Source organism: Anguilla rostrata, chromosome 1, assembly GCF_018555375.3.
Source record: "Anguilla rostrata isolate EN2019 chromosome 1, ASM1855537v3, whole genome shotgun sequence".
Classification (NCBI taxonomy): Eukaryota; Metazoa; Chordata; class Actinopteri; order Anguilliformes; family Anguillidae; genus Anguilla; species Anguilla rostrata.
In genome coordinates, this window is record NC_057933.1 from 32,641,365 (window position 1) to 32,667,187 (window position 25,823).

At 39.0% G+C, this 25,823-nt stretch overlaps 1 protein-coding gene across 1 annotated transcript in view; it reads left to right on the forward strand.

Annotated features, from left to right (window-relative positions):
- Positions 1-1,777: 1,777 nt before the first annotated feature.
- Positions 1,778-25,823, forward strand: part of ccdc180 (coiled-coil domain containing 180) — a 103,633-nt gene continuing 79,587 nt past the window's right edge. Inside the window, exons 1-6 of the mRNA XM_064335359.1 lie at positions 1,778-2,051; positions 2,400-2,487; positions 2,700-2,815; positions 17,494-17,582; positions 19,329-19,438; positions 19,858-19,986. Of these exons, the coding sequence (XP_064191429.1) occupies positions 2,425-2,487; positions 2,700-2,815; positions 17,494-17,582; positions 19,329-19,438; positions 19,858-19,986 (507 nt within the window). The 5' untranslated portion in view covers positions 1,778-2,051; positions 2,400-2,424. The remainder of the gene's footprint in view (positions 2,052-2,399; positions 2,488-2,699; positions 2,816-17,493; positions 17,583-19,328; positions 19,439-19,857; positions 19,987-25,823) is intronic.

A 25,823-nucleotide genomic window follows, 5' to 3' on the forward strand; every position in this document is an offset into this window, starting at 1 on the left:
CATGTAGGGTTTGTAATGTAATGTAATGGTTCCATAACCCCCCCACCTTTAACACTAGCAGACACTGGAAAAAACAGTACGCCGCTCACACACAAGTGAGTTGAAGAACAAGCCTGTTGCATTAGCTCCGCCTACCCTCTCTGGCGGACCAATCACTGATTGGTGATGGAAAACGCGTCACTATCTATGCGCCGCTTGTGATTTTTTCCCGGGAATGTCGCCACAGACACCCAGTTCTTTAATCATAAATAATAATAATAATAATAATATAAATTAATATAATAATAGGCTCAATCACCATTGTGTTACCTAATTCAGCGATAGATAGTGACTTAACAGACATTTATTTTAATGAAAATCTTCGAGATTATGACTTTAAGTTACCAACATACTATATTTTTCAGATCCACACATCAGTCAGTCCCTGGGCAAATCATGTTGAGAGTGCTGAGCTGCTTCTGCAGAAACCCAGATCCATGCACCTGCTTCAGCCCACAGTGCGCCACCTTTGCTCCTGCATCAGAGCCTACCATGGGAGCCCTCCATCAGCATCCTCCGACATTCCAGGAAACCAAGGCGATACAACTAATTTCTGATGTCAACAAGGAGCTGATTGGTAAATGGTGTGTTGTTCTGTACGACAATGACCCTTATCCAGGCATCCTTCAAGATGTTGATACAGAGAGTTGTGCTTTGGTCAAAACAATGCGCAGGGTTGGGGTCAATAGGTTTCATTGGCCAATGAAGGATGATGTGATCTGGTACACACACGAGAGTGTGGTTGGACTTGTGCCAGAACCAAAACCAGTGACGTCAAGGCACATGATGCTTACTGACTCAGTGTGGAAGGAACTCTGTGCTCGTTTTAATTAGTTACCTGTATATTTTCCAAAAGCCTCAAAGCTACAATGAGTTTACTCCTCAGGCTGAAATGAGAAATATTTGGACTTGGTACACAAATGTAATGTTGTGGTGAGATGCTGTTAGTGTCATGGGTTTGTGTTAGAGTATTAGTATTAATGTTCATGCCACATCAACTTTAGGCCATAATATTTTTGAAACATGAAAAGGAGTTTGACCCAGTCTTTACTGCAATACCTCTACTATCTTTGACACGTAATACCTTCTGTTTTTGTCTGTTACTGTTGTTCTCTACAGTAGCCTATTGTTACATTATTAACATTTACCATTAGCACTGTGTCCTTACCAACACAATGTGTCATTACTGCAGCAATGCTTTATTTTAATTATTATTATGATTTTTATTTGCAAAAAATATTTTAACACTTATGTAGAAATGATTTACACATTAGAATTGCAATATCTGTAATAAAAAGCAATATATTTTATCTTTTTGTCTGTATGAAGACAATTGACATCTAAGGTTACTGTCTAAATTATCCATGGCATAGAGAAAACCATGAAATCCCCTATTTTTAATTATTTTTTATATCAGTATTTACAATGATGCACAAAGCTTGATGACAATGAATTTAAATGTCTTAAAATTTTACAGAAATTAAAAAAGGAAAATGTACAAAATGAACGTTATTGTAATGTTGCGGTAAGGACATTTTGTAAGAACAACTGATGAAAACCATCAAAAATAAACATGTTCCAGATTAAAATCTTAATGACTATATGCAATTTTGTGTATCTGTTTATATGTATTACAGACTCTGATGGTTAAAATTAAAATTCATAGAAGTTGATTTTTTTAATTTGGGAGAGTCAAAAGTGACCGTAGTTGCAGAAACACAAAGCTATGAATATGAATGGTATTACCACTTCCGGAACCAGACGTTTCAGCTACTTCTAAGGCGCAGTATAAACCAAGATGTAATTCAAATTGGACGTTCATTGTGCATACGGACCTTCTATTACCGGAACTACATCATTCTACAATATGAACGAAAATAGGAACTTCTTATCTGGACCAGGACAGCAAGACGTATACTATTAAATACCTCTTGGCAAATGATTGTGGGATCAACAACCGTTGTCTTAGTAACACAGGGACGCCGTAGCAAGCAGAGACTGCGTTGCAAAAGGTTGGCTGTCGATACTTAAGAAAAATATTGCAGCGAGAACTTTGTAATACTAGAATTACAATGCAAGTTAGCCTACTGGAACTTCGAGCTGGCCAATGTTTTTACGCAATATCTGACTTAGGCTTTCTTGTTTGCTTGCTTGCTCAAATATTAAGCGATTAGCATTAACTCGACGACCACCAACATTTATTTTGTCATACATAGCCAAAATCGGTTTAACGTTGGTAGCTTACACGGCTTTCCAACAAACGAGCTGACTACAAGCTAGATACGAAGCACGTGGTGGAAACGTTCACCAAAATTTAGATTACTTAACTTTACCAACGCTGCTTTTTAAAATAATCGTAGAGTTCCCAGTGTGTGACCGCTGGCGATGATGGCTGAAACTCGAGTGATTCCCAGCGGAAAGGTTTACCGACAGATGTTTGACGCCCAGGTATGCTATAATAAACCTTACATGCATTAACAACTTTTTACTCTAATTCTAAAAGTTGAAGTAAATCCCATTTGGACTCGTGGGATTTACACGGCATTTAGGCTAACTAAAGGACCCGTTCTAATAATTTGGGTTGACTCAGTGCGCTATGTTTTATTTAGCAAATGTCATCATGTTCAGAGTTAAGAGATCGAGAATATTATTTCTTTCAGGTTCAGTTGTCCAGGACTTTACATGACACTCGGAGGAGACGTGCAGCTAATGAGGTGTCCGTGCAGAGCGACAACGCCCCGACAGCCCGTGACACTGACACTGTTCAGAGGATCAGGTCTGTATGGAATAATTATCGCGCATTGGTAGACATAAGTATTAGGTAACCATATTAGCTAGTGGCCCTCTGCTTAAATTAAATTCTTGTATGTATATTATGTGACCACGGAGGCAGTCGGACTTTTTGAACTCGTATTTTCAGCTATAGACTGGGATCACGGCTATCTTGTACGTGTCATCCAGGCGGCGATCATCTATTGTTCGCGGATATATTTCACCCAACTGTGGCCACAATGTCGCCGGTAATACTATGTCATTGGAGCAGTCAGACCCGATTAACGTAAAAACTGTAGATTGTAGGCTGTGAGAATTCAGAAATGATTGAAAAACCGCAGTTGATATATCCATGGTTAGTTGCTTAAAAACTTCCAATCACGATTACGAATGTAACCTTAATATCTGCATGGACAGCTGTCAAGTTCCTCTTGAGCTCATACTTAAGATATCTGATTTCAAACAGTTCTGATATTTGTAACGTATTACAATTGTTGTTTTGTAAAGCCAATGGAGTGCTAGTGGTAATGAAATTACTGTATATACATGTTTTAAAGTTACATCACTTGTGATTCAAGAAGCATAGCATTTTCCTCTGTCATAGTGGAAGGTTCACGGTTTGGCGATGGGCATTTCATACTTATACAGCACATGTATGATGTCATAAGCGTAGGTTTTGTTTCAACACAAAAGTTGGGTGTATTCTTTAGGACGTAAGTCTCCAACCATGTACACGTGATTGTTTCAACAAAATAGAAAATGAGGGTTTATATCTTTTGTGTAAAAACCGTCTATTTTGTCAGCCACTAAGAACAAAAATGAAAAGACTACTTCTTTTGCTACTGTACAGTTTCTTTGGGCAGCAAAGATATGCTTCAAAAATGCATTTTGTATCAACAGAACACCAAAAAAACAAGAATTCATTATGGCCAGAATTGGACATTCAGTCAATTTAAGCTCATCATCATTTAAGTAAAGACTATTGGTATCCATGTGTGTCAATCCAGCAATGTGTCAAACCTGGACTTTAACATTCTGGCTCTCTGTCTATACTACATGATCTGGAAAAAATATTCTACATTACTGACATCAGTGCGGAACTTACCTTTAGCTTTCGTCCAAGCCCCTGTTCTGGTGAAGGCAACCTGAAAAATGTAGTTCACTTTAATCTATATTATGAATTTCAAAACCTCAACCTCAGGCTCATTTTCATAAGCCTGAATAGAATAAGCATCTTCAGCCTTTCCTCACATTTCCATTCCATATCAGGAACCAATTTACTTGTCCTTCTTTGTACATTTTTTGAGCATCACCAGGGAAGATACCCAGCATCTGATTATGTCTGTGGGTCACAGACTTCAAGTAGCAATCAAATGCAAAGGATTTGCAACCAAATATTGAATCTGACAACTTTATAACATATTCCAATGACTTTTGGTCCTATAAAATGTGGGGGGCTATGTGTAAAAATAGCTGTAATTCCTAGACAGCACACCCAATTAGGATGTAAATACCCTCAAATTAAAGCTGACAGTCTGCATTTTAACCTTATATTCATTGTTTCAATGTGCTGGAGTACAGAGCCAAAAGACCAAAAAATTGTCCAAATACTTACAAAATGCACCGTATAAAACCTTGTTTTGATTTAGATGAAATTATTGCTATGTATTCCAGTATTTTACTGCAACAGCACAATATCTAGATCCTGGTAGTCTTCAATCACCTACTATTAACAGATTTTTTAAGTTGAATACAAATCCATAAAATAATCTTTGTAGATTTATTTTCCAAATGCAGAACATCTAGCTATATTGAATGTCATTTTCCAGAATGCTGCTAATGTTGCAATGCTGTATTCTCTGTGAACACAAATTAGTGTTAACAGATTCATATTTTATGCAAATTTGAGAATCTACTCAGTGTAAAACCTCATGGTTCCAAACCCAACATGCATGTCACCACCATAATTTGCAGTTCAGCTGTTTGTGCACTGATTTAGGTGAATCTGAAGACAATTTACATGAAATAAAAACTGGAAAAGGTCAAAGGTTAAAGTCTTGGATTCTTAACCGTGAGGAATTTAAATTAAATATGAGACTTACTTCCTTATCCAGATATCTGCTCACATTCCACCTTTATCAGCTTATAGCCTACCTAAAGGCTTTATTAAACTGTTCTGATTTCTGGAACTTACTTTTCTAACAGCACTCTACAATTTCTGCTCCTTTTCAATAGAAGAGTTGTATGGGATGCCCAAATATCCCCCACAAGCCATAGAGACATAGGATTATATAGCTATTTGTACAGGTTACGTCCTTAACCATCATAGATTCAGATAAAAAACAGCCTCAGTGACTACTTGTACTCACCTGTCTGTCATACAACAATAACAATAACTCATATGTTTGTAAATGTCTTCTTGCTACAGTTATGAGTAGATGTATTGAGGTCAGTTATGTTTTAACAAACTCAGAAATCACAGTCAAGGCGAGTTATAATATTCTTAGGATACTGTGTTTCAATCAGCAGACACACCACAGCTTATCACATCCACACCTCCTTAGGTGCCCTGTCATTTATACATTCCTTTATAACAAACAATTAAATCAACCACCTCCTCAAAAAATGTCTAAATTTCCCCCCTGCAAAGCTACTCAATAAAGTCCATAAATCACCCCAAGAAAAATGGAACTACTTTCTTCCAATGTCCCATAAGTAACAACAACAAACAAAAAAACTTATCTAAGCACAACTGTGCATTGCCTCAAAACTTTGCTCGGTTACAGGTTCATGCCCGTTAAGTCCACCAGTGTGGGGAAGACCAGGCATCTGGATTCAGCCTGCTTTTTATCTATTTCCCCTTTAGTATCACGTCCTGGTTGCCATCTTGAGAAGGTTTACGATACCCTCTACCTGTTAAAGGAACAAATGGGGGACTGGCAGGTTGTGGGCGCAAGGAATTGCGTGTTATGCATTAAAACGACAAAGCGCTTCTTGTCGCATTAATACCGCTAATTAACTCAACCGGCAGTATACTGAAATTTGCTGACACAGTGCTGGATGGATCCATGGATTTATGTGGTTTAAACCAAATTCTGACCCTACCATCTGCATTTTGCAGTAGAAATGGAGATTTGTCAAACCTGGCAACATTATTTGAATCTTTAGTTGTCCCGTTTTGGAGATCACATGCTCACTGTAGTCTCATCTTCCTGTTCTTAACTGACAGGAGTGGAACTCAGTGTGGTATTCTGCTGCTGTAGCCCATCTGTTTCAAGGTTTGACACAGTGTCCCAATTGGAAGGCAACTGCCTTACTATCTGCATCCTTAGAATTGAGCTCCCTTTGAAGATAGCATCCTAATGGTAAAGGAACTTCAAAAGTCAACAAATTTGTGATTCTAGCTCAGTGTTGCCAACTTAGCGACTTTGTCACTAGATTAGGTGACTTTTCAGACCCCTTTAGTGACTTTATTTCAAAAAAGACCCTAGCGACAAATCTAGCGACTTTTTAACTAAACATTAGGTACTTTCCTTGAAAGAGAGTTGCCAACATTTCTCTGTGAGTCTGCAGTATTCCCTGTGCTCTCTGTGGCTTTCTAGTAGGGCTGAACGACATATCTCAGTGATAATTATCGCGTGCAATAACGGTCGTTGCCACCGTGTGGTGTACCGCTTTTCTTTTTGTCTTTTTCTCTTATATTAATTATACCTGACGCGATAGCAAACAACCACGCTTTTGGAGGCCGCGTGAAACGCTTTCCGGATTTTAAAAATTCACCTATTGCGTGGCAACAGGTGAGCTGAAAATTGGTAGGGCGCAAAACTTTCCTTTAAACTAATCATTGATCTCAAACTGTTTTAATTAATTTTCTGTGATTAACAAGCATGCAAAGATCTGACTAATCAATTGGAAAGTGACACACAGCTTCTTCACATTGTGTTAGGAAGATTTAATGATACATGCGATTTAAAAAAAATCCTTTTTAATCACTAAGCAGTGGCAGAAACTTCCCCTGATTTTCCTTGAGTATCAATACAATTAATCCACAAAATAGGCTACTCAATGCTATCATATATAGCCAGCTCTCCCCAAATAGGCAGTTTTAGCGAGTAGCCTTGGCCTTATAGCCTACATTTATTTTCATTTGCAGTACGAAATTGTGCACATTTTTAATCAAAATTATTTGCGGATTCATGCACTTCTTTCTCCGCACTCGTATTCATGGCAGATTTCTGCAATGCGTAGATTGTAAACAATCTTGAAGTGCAGGTTTTGTTTTTTCTGGTTATTCTGAAAGCTAACACGGTAGATAACAGACTGGTGTATCTTGTTTGTTAAGTGCAGAGTACTTGGTGATTAAAACTGATTTTTAACGGATAAATTGAATTTATGATTTAATCCCCCTAACACGGTATGAAGACACTGTGTGTTAGGTTACTTGCCATTTGAATAGTCCGATCGTTGGCACACTTGATAATAAAGGAAAATGAATGAAAACAGGTTGAGATCAATGATTAGTTTAAAGGGAAGTTTTGCGCCCCACCAAGCTGCAGTGCGACCTTGCTGCTGATTGGCTGTCTTGGCTGTCAACACTCAGTAGGTAAAGGCGGTTCCGTTTTTCTCCGGAAGCATTTTACACAGCCTCTTTAGTTGTTTAGTAACGCTTCAGGTATAATTAAAAAGAAGGCAAAAGAAAGGTGATACCCCATACGGTGGCGACGACCGTTATTGCACACAATAATTATCGCTGCGATATATCGCCCAGCCCTGCTTTCTAGCCAACATGACTGTTGCGGTCTGTGGGAGAGAGAGAGTGTGTGGCTCTCTCCGAGAGCAAGGTTTGGTCGACTGACCAGCAGCAAGACTGAAACATGAATGAGCTGCGCATGCGCATTTCAGTGTGCCCAACGACCAATCACTGATCATTCATTTGACTGTATATGTGTAAATAGTTAGTTTGACTCTACTTTGAAAATATGCTTAGTTAATTTGACTGTCTTGTAAATATGTAGCCTAAATAGTTCATTTGACCAAGTTAGACTATTTAGTAAATATGTACATAGTTAGTTTGTATGGCTTTCATTGGCATCTTTTCAGAAAATCTCCCTCCATTGTGTAACATGTTTTTTTAAATATGCAAATGATTATGTGGTGACATCATACATATGCAGATGAACATATGACGTCATCTAGCGTCTTTTAGAGGAGGCCTTAGCTACTTTCCATAGAAAATAGTTGGCAACACTGGTATAGCTATTCTGTTCAGATTATTCAAAGTCTTAGTTTCAGTGAAAACCAGAAAATATGTCGGTGGCGTTATCTCTGCTGAGTTCTAAGCCTATCATTTATACAACTACAGCATCCACAATTATTCATCCCCACCTAAAGGCTTTATCAGCTTGGTGCAAAATTAAGTTTGATAGCGCTTTGTTGGGTAATTCGTATCAAAGCATCGGCCATTCAATTGTTGAATAGCGTGCCAGAGTAGACAATGACACGTTCGCACCTGGGTAAAAGCACCTGTTGTTGTCTACTGTCTGGTGAGTGGTTTTGTGAAGAAAATTACACAGACTGCCTGTATTTCTTTACTTTTTTTCTAATTTTAAAACGCATTTTGAGCTCAAATATTTAGGGAAGTTATGGAAGGGGGGGATATTGCATTTGCAGTATTGGAGTAATTTTAATTTTAATGTCCCCCAAGCCCCATAGCCTATCTACTTTTACGAGAAACGGTCACTTGCTGTCTCTCTGCAGGTGTGTGTGTGTGTGTGTGTTTGTGTGTCTAATTGAGAAACTTGGTGCTGACTTCTGAGCGAATGGCATCAAAGAGGTGGGAAGAAAAGATCCAAATTATATTGGGAAAATTCAGGAGGAGAAAACATTTGGAGAGAATGCATTATTCAAGTGTTACCGAATATGGTATTTGTATTCGGCACCATCCCTAGAAGGTGTGGCAAATAAAGTGGCCATTGAGTGCATTTTACCACATGTTCTTTATCAAACCATCATCTCACATACGTTCTGTTGACATTATCTATGATTTTACAAAACGATTAAATTCCATTTGTCGGCATTTTCTCAAAATGGAAGTCGATAGTTCTTGACGTCAGGGTCTAAGGTAGGTTCCTTAAGGAGTGGGGTAACACAAGCCGATTTAAAGTCAGAGGGAACATGGCCACAGGCATGGGAGGCGTTAATGATGGAGGACAGATAAGAAAGGACCTCACTGGATATAGACTGGAGGTCTGCAGATGGAATGGGGTCTAGCGGACAGGGGGTTGCAAGATATGTGGTTGTGGTACTGTATTTGTGTCCTCCAGCATCTTGAAGGAGGTCTGTGTAGCAGTGGGTTATCCCTGAGGAGTAGGGGGCATCACTAAATGAGTGAAGGAATTCTTGATACTAGCCACGCTCCCTTCAAGCCCATTGAGCCTTTTACAGAGCTGAAATAGGCCAATTGTGCTTAAGGAGAGTGGATTGTGATTGTTGTTTTTAATTTTCATACTTAGCTAACAACAAGTGTAATGTTAAAACAGTGATAATCATCACTTTTATTTTAACACCTATTCATTAATAGTGTTACTAGTCAGGATTAATAAATTGCTGCTTTTACTGCCCTTGTTCTTTGATTTATGCTCTACAGCTCATAGAAACTGAAAAGGTTTCTCTCCTGCATTGCAGAGGCATTTGAGCTACGCTTTGTCCTTCCCACCTAGGCCAAAAAACTCAGAGGGACAAATATCAGTGTCCTGATGCTTCCCGTCCTCAACAGGACACCCAGGACACTGCAGAAGCACGGCCCGCATAGTCTCGTCCCCCATGACACATGAGAGGAAGTGAGTGGTTCTCCAGAAACCCTCATGACTCAGATGGCAATTCATCAGGCCCCTTTTCTGCTGATCAAGCAGAAAGACCTTCAGCTTCTTCTTCCCTGAAACAGGGGAAAGAATTCCACACTTTTACTTATCCCTCTAAAGGGGGGACCGGAAAGTCTTCAGACTTCCCATCTACATTTCTCATCCACCGCAAAGGTGATGAGCATTTCTTTGCTTAGGCCTCTCAGCCAGAGAGAGGATGCCAAGCCCAACACAAAGGTAAATCTCACCTCCTCCACATAGGACTTGGAAGACCTTAGACCAGGGATGTACAGACTTTTCTTACTGAGGGCCAGATGGATTAAAAATTATGGAGGGATGGGCCACAGGGCTTGAGAACAGGTTAATGTCCTTTTCAATGGAAGCAAAGTCTTGAAAGCGCTGGTTCAATTCTGTGATCAGTGATGTGAGTACTGTCACATTTCCCCATTTTCTCAAGTGGGAAGTGTGCGGCATTGTGGTCACTGATTTGTCTCTCAAAAAGACGGAGCTTCATGGCAAATAATTTAATGTGCACGTACATTTGAGACACTAGCGTGTCTTTCCCTGGCAGATTTTTGTTAAGCACGTTCAGCTGGCCAGTTAGGTCAACTAAAAAGGCCAGGTCTGCCAACCAAGCAGGGTCCCTCAGTTCATAAAGGGCCAGGTTTTTTTCTTTCAAAAATCGGTGAATTTCCAATCGCAAATTGAATTCAAATAGAACCGCTTTAGAACAGAGCTGCGACTAAGCCAGCACACATCAGAGTGGTAGATTATGTCACCATATTCCGCATCACTTTCAGACAGAAATGTCTGAAATTCTCTGCGATAGAGTGCTTTCGATCGGATTAAGTTGATGGTTTTCACCACTTTACTCATTATATCACCCAGCTGGGTGGCTCTGGCGCAGAGTGCTTCCTGATGTGCAATTTCATGGCCTCACCTCAAAACTCCCCAACTTTTCTGCATACGATTGAAGCCATCTCGTTCCACTCGCCCGTCATGGCTGGTGCTCCATCAGTGGTAACTCCACACAGCTTGTCCCATAGTAGATTGATGTTTTCAACTGACACAACTTCAAAAATGTCCTTTCCCATTGTTGTACCTGTGAGGCTCCTTAGATCAAGGAGCTCTTCTTAAATGCAAAAATCGTTGTCAACCCCTTGCAAAAAAATTAACAACTGAGCAGTGTCTGTGGCATCAGTACTGTCATCGCATGTGATTGAATAGAAATCAAATGTATGTGCTTTGCCTGAAAGTTGCTGCTTTTGGTTACTTGACAAATCTTCTATTTACGGGGTGGCTGTATTTCTCGTAAGACTAACATTAAATTTTTAAGTTTTGAAGAGGGGAAAGAGGAGGGGGAGCTGATCTATTTTTAGATGCGGGTTTACGTGATAGCGACACCCAGTGTTTAAACTAGGAACATCTTTTTTTTTACTTTCTTAATAGTGTTAAGTTCTGAGTAAGGACCCACACGCAGACCAGGGAAATCCAAAAAACGTTGTCTTTAATCAGTCCGAGGTTCGAAGCCAGGTAATCAGAGAGAGGACGGTGCCGAATCGAGTTTCCAAAAGAATAGTGAAAAGACAGGCAAAAAATCAAAAACCAGGAGATCAGAATGGCGAAGGTACAAAGGGACAGGCAAAAGAGAAGTCAAGGCAAAGCGAAGGTCGAACCAGAAGCAAACAAAACCAAAAGGGGCAGGCAAACTCGAAGTCGGGCAAAGGGGTGTCGCAGGAATCTCGATAGACAAAGGCTTACAAATAATCGGCACAATGAATACGATCAACGTTCTGACTCTGAGCTGGTGGAAAAGACTGACATTTATACACTGGGGAAGGTAACAATCAAGGAGGGGTTAAGTGAGTGAGGTAACAAACAACATCCAGGTGAAGAACATTAGGAAAACTAATTCAATGACAGGGGACTGACAAAACGCGGACTGGAATCACATAGACAACAATGATAATAGACGGCCTGGGTGAAGCAGGTAAAACACGTGCAGAGAGAGAGAGGTGCAGTCAGAGCAAGAGACAGGTGCAGGCAATTGCAGAACTCAGCGTTAGAGCAGGCTAGAAAGAAAAGGCGCGGAGCTACAGCGCAGCATGGAAAAGGGGAGACTGGTTAATGTATTAGTATAGTGATCTAAACTATCAAAAACCCAAAACTAGTGTGTGTTAGTCCATTAGTAATATTCACATGTTAGTATATTAGTGAGGTTAGTACTTTACAATCTATAAATTAGTAGGGATTAGTAGAAATTAGTAAAACTAGAAATAGGCAGGAAGTAAGTAAAGCGAGACTGGAAAGAAGGGGGGAAACCACGAAAACCCGGAACCACCCGAATAGTGAAATCACACAAGTACAGGGGAGTGAAGCAGCTCAGGGAACACAGACACAGAGACAGTACTGGGGAGACAAGTGACCGGAAATACAGACTACAACAAATAGTGGATCTTTTGTTTTTTAAATTTTCTTAATAGCAGGCCAAATTAGATTTTATTTAACTTGCGGGCCGTTTCAGTAATGCTGGGGGGCCGCAGATGGCCCACGGGCCGTAGTGTGGACACCCCTACCTTAGACTGTCTTCTATTTGAGGAGCTTGTGTTAGCCTAATCGCTAAGGATTTGGAATGTTTTTGAACCTGACAATATAGACGTGCATTCATGACAGTGAATGTTCTTGGTGAACTATGTTTGCAGCAAGAAGTTACTGTGAATTATTTTAAATTAACATTCCATTTAGTTCGCCAACAATGTATTTTTAATATGGATGCAAATAAAAAGGGGCCTTTTTGTCGTGGCTTCCAAGATATTAGAGGACTTATAGAAATCCTGATATGTCAGATATTGTACAAGTACACTGAGTATTGTCATGTAGTGCAACTAATGAAGAGGTCTGCAGAATAGAGTGATATGCCAAAGAAGTCATTCCTCAATATAATTTTACTTATCGCTCACATTTCAAGATGAAACAGTTTGAGGTATTCAGTGTTAATCATGGCATAGCTCAAAGTTCATATACAGTTCACTGTGTGTGTGTGTGTGTGTGCATGAGAGAAAGAGAGAGAGAGAGCGAGAGGGAGATATGCTGTTGCTAAGTATGCATTTCTTGGTACTCTGTCAAACACTACACACTACTTTCATCCTGCACAATTATGGTAGTTTCCTAGCTACATTGTTTCAAATAAGTGAGTTGTATAGTCGTGGTCATGTATGTGGTGTATGTAAACTTTTGACCCACTGGAATTCTGATATAGTGGATTAAAGCTGAAATAAATCTGTCTCTAATCGATTGTTTTAAAATTACCTTTTATGTGAACAAAGTAGATGCCCTAATTCACTTGCCAAAAGGAATGTATGGTAACATGAAATGTGCGGAATTGTTAAAAACTGTTTGAATATCTCCAGCCTAAGTGTATGTAAACTTTTGGCCTCAACTGTAACTAAAAGCAGGGAAATTTTGCAAGGGCTTTTCCAAGAAGTTGCACATTTTGGATAATGTTTTGAACATGTAATCTACCCCACAAAAGAAATTTTCTTCACTCAAAATCACATATTGTGAACACATCCCATACCGAAAAAAAATATATGTAAAATATATTTAATAACATATATAGATATAATAACATATATTTTAACAATATATGTAAATATTAAAAATTGGCACATTAAATATATTTTGTTTAAATATATTTCCATATATGTTTTCTGACTATTATAATGATTGTGAAGACAATCTGTATAGAATTTTTTTAAAAAACCATGTTGTATATCGATCATAAAAAATATTTCATGTCAATGTTAGAGATTTTGTCCCAGGAACCCCCATATGAGAAAATTTTAATTAGATATGATTATAACTGTACACAGGTGGGTAGTGAAACCTGTGATTAGAATGGATTCTTAATTGTCTGCCATCATGATAAATTAGTGAAACTTAACTATTCCTCATTTGCAGGGGACCTAACTTCCACAAGGATGCCTCTGGTTTCCTTGACCCACAGAATCAAATAGACAATAGCTATTCAAGTACTTGGCCTAAACATGCCACATACATTCATTTTAGTGTACATTTCATAGCAAGGAGTGTAGGCTAATTGTATACCTTTGCATATTTTTATCCATATATTTCTTAACCAAAATGTACTGTGACATATATTTATGCATATATTCTTGTCCATATATTTCTAACCAAAATATGCTGTGACATATTTTAAGCATATATTAAAATATATGTTCTGTATATTCTGAATATAAGAAATATATTTGAACAGGAATGAACATATACTGACAAATAGTGCACATATATTATGGATATATGGAAATATATGCCAATATATTTCTTTTTGGTATGGGATAAGAGAGGAGAGTCAATTCTAACATGTTTTTAGTTTCAATATCTTGCAAGAATTAACATTTTGTTTGCTGGCAGGAACTGAAAACTAATATTATGCAATTTGCTGTTGCTATGCTTCTGTGAAGATCATCCACCTATTGCCAGAGAATTTTTTATTTAGATGCTTTCCAAAAGAGAGAGCGATGGTCTGTATCTATGGCAGCTAGGGCTGTCAAAAAAATATTTGAAGTTCGAAAACTATTCGAAAATCTTTTCTTTTTTTTAAGTTCGAACCTAAATGTGAACATTCGAATATTAGTTTTGGACCCCGCGTTTTGTAATTAACATAAATATACAGGCTTTAATTTCATGCGGCGAATCATGTTCATGCACGCGAAATTCATTTGCTGTGCTAACGTTACTGGTCATCTGACAATTTAGGCTAAATAATGTTCCCATGGCAGGCTATGTTTTCTTTCTGTTTTGAAGATTTTGATAAAATTTGATGATGAAAGAAGTTAAACAAACTAAACCGAGTAAGTAATTTATTTTGTTTTAGGCTACAGTATTAGCCGTTTGAATAGATTTTGTGTTAAGAAATAAACAGGGATTTCCTAGAAACAATAATTTCCCTATTATTGTGATTAATAAATGCTGAGTTGTGGCAAATTACATCCACAAGAAAGTGCTTTATTCATTTGCGCATTAGGCTATAGAAACTGCAGGGGGCTCATTTATAAAATGAATTTGCTTGCATACGTCAAGTGAAGACCTGACGTAGAGCCACAGCAGTTTCCACGGTCAAATCGAGTCATGTTGAAATTTTATAAATCACTACTTTGACGTGATTTTCTACATATGCGCCACACAGTTGATCTAAAATACTCTTTATAAATGAGGCCCAGATGTAGTAACCTAGTATGAAAGTTCACCGATGTCCTCTATTCTATGCCCGCTTGTGAAAAATAACGCGCAGGCCAGTTTAGAGGGAGCGTCACGTGTATATTGCGCCCGACAATAAGCAGCTTATTTTTGTTAATTATAGGCAAATGATATTCAAATATATTTGAACGCTAACTAATTACAAAAGCTAATATTTGAACTCAATTTCATGGCACTTTCGACAGCCTTAATGGCAACTGCAGCAATCGATTGCAGCTAGTGTGCAGGTGTGTTGTTCATAATTCCACTGTGTTCATCAATGGGAGATTATCTGATGTGAAATCTTAAACTTCGCAAAAAGATATTTGCACAAAAAGGCAGAAGCAAGTATGTGAACTACTAGCCAAACTTAGTGGGTCTTGCTGAAAAGCTGTTGGACAAGTAGCGCACAGAATTTGAGCAAATATCCGCTTTACAAACATGAAAATAAAGCCTTTTTCAAGCTCTTCAAATAATTTTGTCAGAGTTTAAAAGCTTTTTCTCCAATCCACCATAATTATAAATACATTTTATAGCACAATGGCAGGCTTTTTTGCTGTGTGCATTCATTCACTGTCAGAACGATCATCATTAACCAGAGCCCCCCTGGCAGTACATAGCTACATTACTTGGGAATGACTGCACCCATTACACCAATGAGGGCTCATTTGAAAGGATACAGTCTTGTTCAATTCATTCTGTAAATTGATTGACTTAAAAGTGAACCTATCGCTGTTTAAATAAGCAAATGTCTGCTATACAAAATACTACTGTACTTAAGAGACCATGGGGTGGTCAGATAAACCAGCCATGTTCTAAATCGTTTCTTGCTGGATTGAGTAGAAAATACCACCTGACCTAGCTAACAGCGTTAGCTTGAATATGAGGCATTTTGGATAACAGAAACATGTACATAGACAAAAGAACCAGTATTTTATATAAGTGAATGCAATGTAAGTACATTCCATATGGACATTTTAAACTTTTTTTCTGAATTTTCAATCAATCAATCAATGTTTATTTGTGTAGCACATTTAACAAATGAGCTTTGTCACAAAGCAGCTTTACAGAAAACCGGCCCCCAAAGAGTAAGCCTAGGGCAACAGTGGCAAGGAAAAACTCCCTGACTGATAGCAGGAAGAAACCTTGAACCTCCAGCAGAACTGGACTCAGAGGGGGAACCCATCTGCCGTGGGCAGGCACCGGTTTGTTATGGAAAATCAACAGTGGCAGGAGGCGGGGGTACCCAGCTGGTCTAGCTGGTCTAGCTGGTCTAGGGCTGGAGCTACCCCCCCCGGGTTGGGGGAGGTGCTCAGCAAACTTGGGCTAGAGCTCCAGGCAGGTGCCGAGAGTCAAATCTTATTTGGTGATCTGAGCTAAAGTTCTGAAAGCTGAAAGGGTATGCGGTTTTTTCATGCAAAATTAAACGAGACTATGTAACCGTACAGAGTATAAAAAAATAAGTTTTATTATGTGGGTTACTGTGTAATAAGTCATTGGATGGGATCGGGGACTCTTTTTATTTTCCTGCCATTTATTGCCCTGAGCACTGATAAGGGAACGAGTGGCGTTATTGGCCAGAAAGGAGTCTGTTGTTGGGATTACCTCGAATTTGTGGTGTGTTTGTGGCCCATTTTAAAATGAATAGCGGATCTTTGCTATATTACCATTCTGTGGGTGCCGGCACCCATACCACTAGGGGGAGGAAATTATTGTGTTAATAGGAAAGGACATGCCAGCAGTATATTTTAATATTTTAAGATATCATTTCTTTCTATTTGAATTCTTATGGCCTCTTTCTGCAAGTTTCTGCAAAAGGATAATTTTTCTAGTGTTAGGTGGCGCAACCAGCAAATTTACTATTGCAACTGCAAGATCAACTTTGGGAAACTTTAACTTTAAACTCCTAAATAATATTTACAAATCATTTATACAGGTTTTTAAATACTTTAATTTCTTCTTATGGAAAACTTTAAGAAGTGTTTGTTTCTATGAGTTGCAGCAAAAGTGCTATCAGTAATGGATTTAGGTAATGCATAATGTTACATGTATTTTATAATAATTAATGTTTATAGTATTGTTCAGTAGTGGTAAGCACATTATAGTATATAATTCAATAGTTATATTTGTTTGCCCCTTTCGTCCCCTTTTGTCATTTAAAAGCTATATAACAAATATTAATATGCACATACATTCTGGAGTTGAAATGGCCTTTTAAATCAATTTTGGTCAGTTTAAAAAAAAAAAAAATCGAACCATTTTGAAAAGCTTATTTGTCATTGACCCATATGTGAATAACTTCACTTTTTTATGGTGAACATGTTTTTGCAAAATTACCTTCATAGTCTATGAATAGAAAATTCATAGTCATGAATTGAATGCAGAATTTACTCATCAAAGCTGCTGTAGTTTTATGAAACATTTTGTGCAGCATGATTTAGTAAAAACTATTGTGCATGTTTTTTATGCTGAATAAAGAAAACGTTTTTATTGAGCTATCATATCCATATAGCAGAAGTGGATTTGTGTGAACGTTTGTTCACAAATGTGTATGTGATAACAGGGATCAGCTGTCTTCAGGTGCGAGGCCCCTTCAGGAAAGCGAGGAGGAGAATGTGGAAGAAGAGGTTCGAGGCCTGCCAGATACCGTTGGTGAGTGAATCCTTGAACATTTGGCTTTAGCGAAGTTAGAGAATACCCAGACCAAAATAGATAAAAATAAAATGTATTTTTAAATGCATTACTCAGATAAAACATATAAAGAAGGTATATATGAGGAATAAAATGAAATAGTATATTTGCGTTGGGCAGCTTTTCCATGTAAAACAGCGATTTTTGAACCTCTATATCTCTGAGCCTAATTCATACTCTTCAGAGTCGTGACAACCATATAAATGTTTGCACTGTGAAGAATTAAGTCTGATGTTAATAGTGTAAAGTTATCATTCCAAAGATGCCATTTGAAATGGCCTTACACTGTACAGGGAATCAATAAATGTTAATAGTTTATATTTAGTTTGCACAGAGCAAGACTTAGCCTAATTCTACATGTAATGACGTAGTAACCATGTAACTTGGAGTTATGAGTTGGAAATTAGATTCATATCCTTACAAGATCATTACAATATACACTCTATATACTATAATATACACTGTAAAGCAGGATCTATAAATTAAGCACACTAGTTTTAAAATTGTATGCTATGTACTGACACAGTTTGTAGATAAGTTCTGCTTAAAGAGTGATACAAGATATGTGGTCCCAAATAGGCAACAATAGAAATTAACATGCTTCATAAAAGTGCAAAATCTGTATGTATATTGCCTTTCCAAAATTGCCAATGCACAATGTACAGAACATTACTCTTAAGAGTATGAATTAGGCTCTTTGAGAGAGGGGTTGAATCTTAAGCAATCTGCCCAATGGTGAGTACATGTTGTTTGAAGTACAGGAGACATATACAAAGCAGTTGTCAAAGATCTGTGCTAATACCCCGTGATGCAGGCTGATGTTAGCGTTAGAACTGATCAATTTAATTTCCTGTCTTTCCTGGCAAATGAAAAAATGTATCTTAAAACATATTTTTTTGTGATTAATTATGATAATGATATGCCACTTGTGATGAGTTGTTATATGCTACCATGGCTGGTAATGACAGGTGCTATGCAATTATTGTGGCAGTGCTATTTATGTTTTATGTTGCATTATTCAAGTGTTACCAAAAATATGCTGTAAATGCATGTTAATATATTATATATGACATTATGTAATGCAATTATTGTGATATGATGTCTATGTACAGGAAATCTCATATACTGAAATGACATATATATACATATATATATTCTTTTTTTGTGCCATTTTTTCCCAACTGGAATGCCCAGATGCTCTTGCTGCAATGCTTATTACAACTAGTGTTGTCAATTCACATGAGCACAAACAAGCAATGTGATGCCAGCCACCATATGTTATCACGCCACAGTCAATTCACGCTTGCTCAGACATGAGACTGCCAATTATGCATTGCCCCTTGGAGCTGGCCACAGTCAGCACTGGAATTCTCAGAGTTTCGATACTAGACTATGGGGCCCATCCATGCACTTGAACAGTGCCTTAGCAGAATGAGCCACTCAGCAGCCCTATGAATGTCTTTTATTTTAAGGATTTTCAGATATACTGTTCATTTTTCATTTCTGAATGTATTCATTTTTGTTATAGAAGCTTTACAGGCTAGCAAGTCTGACTGACCTCATTAATAAGATGAGGAAGAATGTAAAGCAGACTAGAACTTCTTGAATTTATTTGGTCAGTTGCTTGATGTGCTGTCAAACCATAATATATGTTGTACAAAAGTCACTGCTTTAAATTTCTGGTGGATTCTGTCCTGGTCTACATAGTGGTGGAGAAGCTGGGCTCTGACATCATTGAGCGGCTTGCAGAGAGGAAAGAGAGGAGTCACGAAGAAATGATTGCCCAGCTGCACCAGGACCTTGCTGCACTCAGCTTTGTATGCTAATAGAAGAGGAGGGAAATAAAGGCCCAAAGGAGAATCACTGAACTTAGTTTTATTTCATAATTATCTTAAACCGGTTTCTGGTTTTTTGAGAGTGCACAAAAGCATTTCATAACATTCAATACAGTTGTGAAACCTGACAAAAAACAGGTTCTGGATGAGTATTACTTTGAAAGTAAGCTGTTTCTCAGGGCTTAAAGGTAAAAACCTATTTTTTATGAATGAACAAGCTGTTGAACAATGATAGTATTTAGTGAGCTCATGGTGGCATAACTGTGTACATATTTGGAAAAAACAAAGCCAACTATGATGTGAGTACCATGAAGTGGCAGGCATTGCTGGTGATGGTTTATAAATATTTTTATTTAATTAGCTTAGTCATGATTCATAAGTTTCTCTTTTTTTCTTTTTAGGAGTGTGAGTCTTTCCTGAGAAAGACAGCAGATGAACTCCTGTGCAGACTTTTAGAGTCTATTGAGAACGCGGACAGGCTGATGCAGAGGATGAACAGTGACTCTGAACTGAACATGCTCACTTTTCAGGTGATGGGAATAAAGGGATAGTGGAATTTCTTAGGGCTAACAACTATTTTGATAATCGACTAATCTGTCAATTATTTGTTCGATTAATCGATGAATCGGATAAAAACACAAAAAGAAATTTTATTTCCATCATTTTATTCAAAAAACAAAATGTTATTCCAAATTGACAATATTAACACAAATAACAGACCTAAAATGTATGCTATACAATATGTGCAAAAGATATATGCTCATTTTTAAATAAAGTGAACAAAAAACAGGTATTTTTTATGTTGCTTATACGGGCCTGAGCTGTTAGAATAATAATAAATTATAAATAATTTTTAAAAAAAACGTAAAACACAAACTAAGTGTTTACAGGCTTTGCTACATCAAATAGCTTTAACAACAGGCCACAGACTATGGAGGCAGATTGTTTCTGCAGTAACACTTACTCACACTCACTCACTCTCTCAAACGCTCACTCTCTCTGTCACACACACTCACTATTTCACACTCACTCTCTCACATGCTCTCTCTCTCTCACACACACTCACTCTCTCTCACTCACTCACACACACACACACACACACACCCTCTCTCTTTGTCTTTCTACAGGAACTTTGCATTACAGTGCAAAAATGTTAGCATGTCCCTAGGATTTTGGTGGCCCTAAACAAGTCTATTGAGCTGGGGGGGGGGGGGTGTTGCTGGATTATGTGGAGCAGGGAGGGGGGGGCGGGGGGTTGGGGTGTTGGGGGGAGGGGGTTTACTTGATAAAATCGTTACTACATTACATTCTTATGAACTGTTCTGTTGCCGTTCCATTTTCAATTTATACCGCTAGTTCCGCGATAGTTCCGGTGAATAACGTAAATACGAAAATAACGTTATTTACCTTAGATAAACATTGGATCGTGTGGCCCCCCCTCGTGGTCGTGTGGTCCCCCCTAGCGGTTGTGGCCCAAAACAACCGCATAGAGCGTTTATGCCACGGGCCGGCCCTGATGCTAGCTCTCTTCTTGGAAGCTATGTTGCCTGCTGCAGAGAGCAGCCGCTCAAACAAAAACGAAACAAAAATCATGACTGCACTCTCCGTGTTAGCTCCCGGTCTCAGCCCCGAACTGTGCATTACATTACATTGCATTACAGGCATTTGGCAGATGCTGTTATCCAGAGCAACGTACAACAAAGTGTATAACCATAACCAGGAACAAGTATGACGAAAACCCTAGAGGGAAGTACCGGTCCAAGTGCAGCGAACAACTGCATAGTTCAACTTGGACCCTGAAGGTTAAACTGTTTAACACTAACACAAACGAGAACAGCAACAACGCAGTCTATGCAAAAATACAAGCAGTAGTTAAGACAGGTGCATTAACTAAGTCACCTACAAAACAGCTACCTAGTTACAACCCTAAGCTTCCAGTCATTTACAGGGAGGTAGGGAGGGATAGGGAGAGGTGCAGCCTGAAGAGGTGAGTCTTCAGTTGTCGTTTGAAGTGGGTCAGTGTCTCAGCAGCTCTGACCTCCACGGGGAGGTCATTCCACCATCGTGGGGCCAGAACAGACAGGAGACGTGTTCGGGAAGCGCAGGTGCGAAGAGGGGGAGGTGCCAGGCGTCCTGAGGTAGCAGAACAGAGGGGTCTGGCTGGCATGTAGGGTTTTAATATCTTGTGGAGGTATGCTGGGGCTGATCCCTTGACTGCCTGGTATGCTAGGACCAATGTTTTAAATTTGATGCAAGCTATAACAGGCAGCCAGTGGAGGGTAGTGAGCAGGGGAGTGACGTGGGAGTGTCTGGGGAGGTTGAAGACCAGACAAGCTGCAGCATTCTGAATAAGTTGCAGGGGTCTGATGGCAGATGCCGGTAGTCCAGCCAGAAGAGAGTCCATTGCTTGGACCAGGAGCTGGGTTGAGTAGGTGGTGAGAAATGGGCGTATTCTCCGGATGTTATACAGGAAAAATCTGCATGCTCGGCTTACTGCTGCGATGTTCTTGGAGAGGGACAACCTGTTGTCCATCACCACTCCAAGATTCTTGGCACAGGGTGATGATGTCACTATGGTGTCCCCTAGGGAAATGGAAAAATCGAGGAGGGGAGATTTTAGAGCAGGAATAAAGATTAGCTCCGTCTTTCCCGGGTTGAGCTTCAGGTGGTGATTGTCCATCCAGCTCTGGATGTCCCTCAGGCAAGCGGAGATGCGGGCAGGGACCTGTGTGTCCGATGGGAAGAAGGAGAGAAAGAGTTGTGTGTCGTCGGCATAGCAGTGATAGGACAAGCCATGGACAGAGATTACAGGGCCAAGGGATCTGGTGTATAAGGAGAAGAGAAAGGGACCGAGGACTGAGCCCTGGGGAACTCCGGCGGCGAGGGGACGGGGTGGTGATACCTTACCCGCCCAGGCAACCTGGAAGGAACGGTCAGAGAGGTAAGACTCAATCTCATAAAAAACACGTTTTCAACGTACAAAAATGCCAAGTTACTCACACATACAAGACATACACCGTCAATAACTCATTCATTCAGACTGCCAAAATCCAGGCCTGCCATTAAAAGTATTGATATCAAAATGACGCCAAGTTACGGTACTACAAACAATATAGGCTATCTTGCCTCACCGAAATTTAATAACATGTATTCCAAAGCAATGCTACCCAATATTTCCTCAATTCTTTCAAGTCACTTGGCCCTGTGTGTATATAAGCGTGCAGTACATGGACAGGCCAAACATATGTGTGGATGGCTCACAGTCAAGATTGATTGAATAGGCATCTATATGTCCAATTTGTATTGGTATGTATGTATTTTGGTGGCCAGCCTTTCTGTTGCGTGAATGATTGTATGTTTCTTGGTATAAATGTCTGTTCGTAAATGTCAATGTAACATGCTGCGAGGGAAATGTCCCCATGGGGATAAAGAAGTTCTCTATGTATGTATGTACAATATGTATTTTACATGTATTTATTGTACGTTGCAAATATACAATCACTTGTACATTTAGTCAAATTCAATTCAGAAGCAAGTATAAACATATGTTTTCTGGAGAAATATTCTTCCTGTAGTGACTGACCAGCAGTTTTCTACATGAATTTCAATGTGTTCCATGAGGCAATACGAAATATTTGACACTTTGATCTGACACAACGTTTGCATGACATTGTAATATGGTAAGATTACAAAACACAGGGCCAAGTGACTTGAAAGAATTGAGGAAATATTGGGTAGCATTGCTTTGGAATATATGTTATTAAATTTCGGTGAGGCAAGATAGCCTATATTGTTTGTAGTACCGTAACTTGGCGTCATTTTGATATCAATACTTTTAATGGCAGGCCTGGATTTTGGCAGTCTGAATGAATGAGTTATTGACGGTGTATGTCTTGTATGTGTGAGTACCTTGGCATTTTTGTACGTTTAAAACGTGTTTTTTATGAGATATCATTTCTTTTTGCAAAGCGTTTTATTACGAGCGTGAGAAATGCGAAGTGACCCTGTAAGAAACGGTTGTGGATTATGGCTATCCTTGTGTGAATTTGTACAGTCTGATGAGCGTGTACATTTAGCAGTTTCGGTTTGCTATATATGTAAAACAGTGGCTGTGACAAATGGTGCGGTGGCGTAATTGAAAACGCATCAGAAAAGGTGAAATATGGCCAGTGTAGCTATGTAGGCTACTCACGGATTTGACGGGCATCCAACGAGCCTTGATTGACAAAAGAATCAGCAAGCCCGTAGAATTAGAGCTGCCTAGGTCACAACTTGTGTACCCTTCTGTCCTGCTCCGTTGTCTGTTATTTCGTGAAGATGCACTTTTAGTGATTGTAAGGTTTATTAGGTATTTTGATAGGCTTATCTGCAGGTAGGAATCCTCTTTGCTGTTTTGTTAAGCTAGAACCGGAAAAGTTGATAGTGGAGAATAGGAGCAGACGCATATGTCCCAGCAGGCTTTGCATATGAGAAAATAACAACAGTGGGAGATAAATTAGGCGAAATGATGAAATTGCGTAGTTGAAACAATATGTTTTTTAGCAGAATGGGCATGTAGGTGAAGGTTGACATGATCACAGACTATAGTGCGAAGTAAATGAAGTGACCATGAGCGAGCTTAGTTTCCTTATCAAACGGTATATATAACAGTCTGTATTTAACATTAGTTGTTGAAGTGGAGGGTTAAATAACGTGTGCAATCTATTGCACTAATGTGTTTTTCTCATGTTCAGTGCTAGTAGTTATACTTATGAGTGAATCATGATTTTAAATGTAATGTTTTAATGCGGAGTTGCAGAACGTACATACGTAGTAATTGTTTGTAGCCTATGTGGCTAGATAGAGAACAGGGCGAGGTAACATGAATGTAGAAACGTGGCGTTTGCTGATAAGAAGGTTTTGTACGGTAGCCAAGTGAAGAAATATAGTTAGTAGAAATGGCACAGTGGTGAACTGGTGTAACTTTTTAATAAAAGGAATACATTTGCCGTCATGAAATGCATATGGGTGGCCGTGAGTGAGTTTTGGTAAAGCAAATATAAGCGTAAGAAAACGTTAGTGTAAAAGAGGAAATGATCTGCCTGAGGGCGAGTCGGGATTCAAGCCTTAAAGGAGTACCATGGTGGTTGAACGTGACACTTCCCAGTTGTCTTTAGGCAACAACAAAACAAATGTGCATCATTTTTTTATTCTTCAGTCATTTCAATGTACTTTAAAACGTATTTTTCTAAGCCTAAATTTCCCACTATAAAAATTCACCCGAACCGTCTGGGCGTGGTAATGAGAACTGTCAGTTAGCTATGATTGACAGATCGTGCCCTGTTACCACGCGCTCTCTTTGGGAGACTGAATTTTCACAAGCTAGCTAGCTTAGTAGTATATCAAGTATCGATAGATAGCTAAGGTAAGGATGTTGACTTGTATCCAATTATAATTTTTGCTATCTAGCTAGCCAAGTTAAGATAAAAGCACAACTATAACGTCCTCATAAAAGCAAACTAGCAAGCTAACGTTATCGATAACATTGCCTTATGAAAGCAAACCTCCTAGCTAGCTAACGTTAGCTAGCTAGCTAAATGAATATAACCAGAAATAATCTAAAGGCACTCTAATTTAAGTGAACCTAACGTTAGTCAAATATTTGCATTGTCTGAACAGCAGGACGGTATGTCCTGTCAGATTTCTTTACGGAGCGTGGAAATGGGAGTGGTTACTGTATTCGTGACGCAGCAAAATGACAACTTTCTCAACCGGTTGAAAATAGGACGATGAATTTAAAACGCATATTTCTCCAAAAATACAGAACGGACATGTTTAATACTTTGCTCATTGTGTTTCTTCAATGCCTCTTGTGCAAGTAGCACATAAAACCGAGAAAGTGTGAAAATCACCATGGTACTCCTTTAAACTGGAGGTTTACCAGTCTGTGACTTCGTTAGTGCAGCACCATGTCATAGCTATGCAATGCGTGAAATATCATTAGCAAACCTGCCGGTGGTTTTAAAGAAGAACACAGGCCAGTAAGCACAGAAGAGCTCCCGTTGACTCCATATAGCTTAGCAATATTGTAGCCGGTTAATAACTGAACGTACAGACGGTACGTCATAATGCATATGGCTTAGCAATATTGTAGCCGGTTAATAACTGAACGGTGAACGGTGGGTAGATATGGTGCAAAAGCAATAATTGATAAGTAGGCTAGTAGACAATTATTAGTGAGGGTCGAAGCAGGTTAAAGAAACATGTTCCTAGCTGGGCTTGAACTTACGACCCCGTGTTCCCAAGACTGTAACCTTGCCCACTAGGCCACAGGTGGACTAGCTGTTTAAACTGGAAATGTTTCAGAGTAAAAAGGTATGGGTATTTT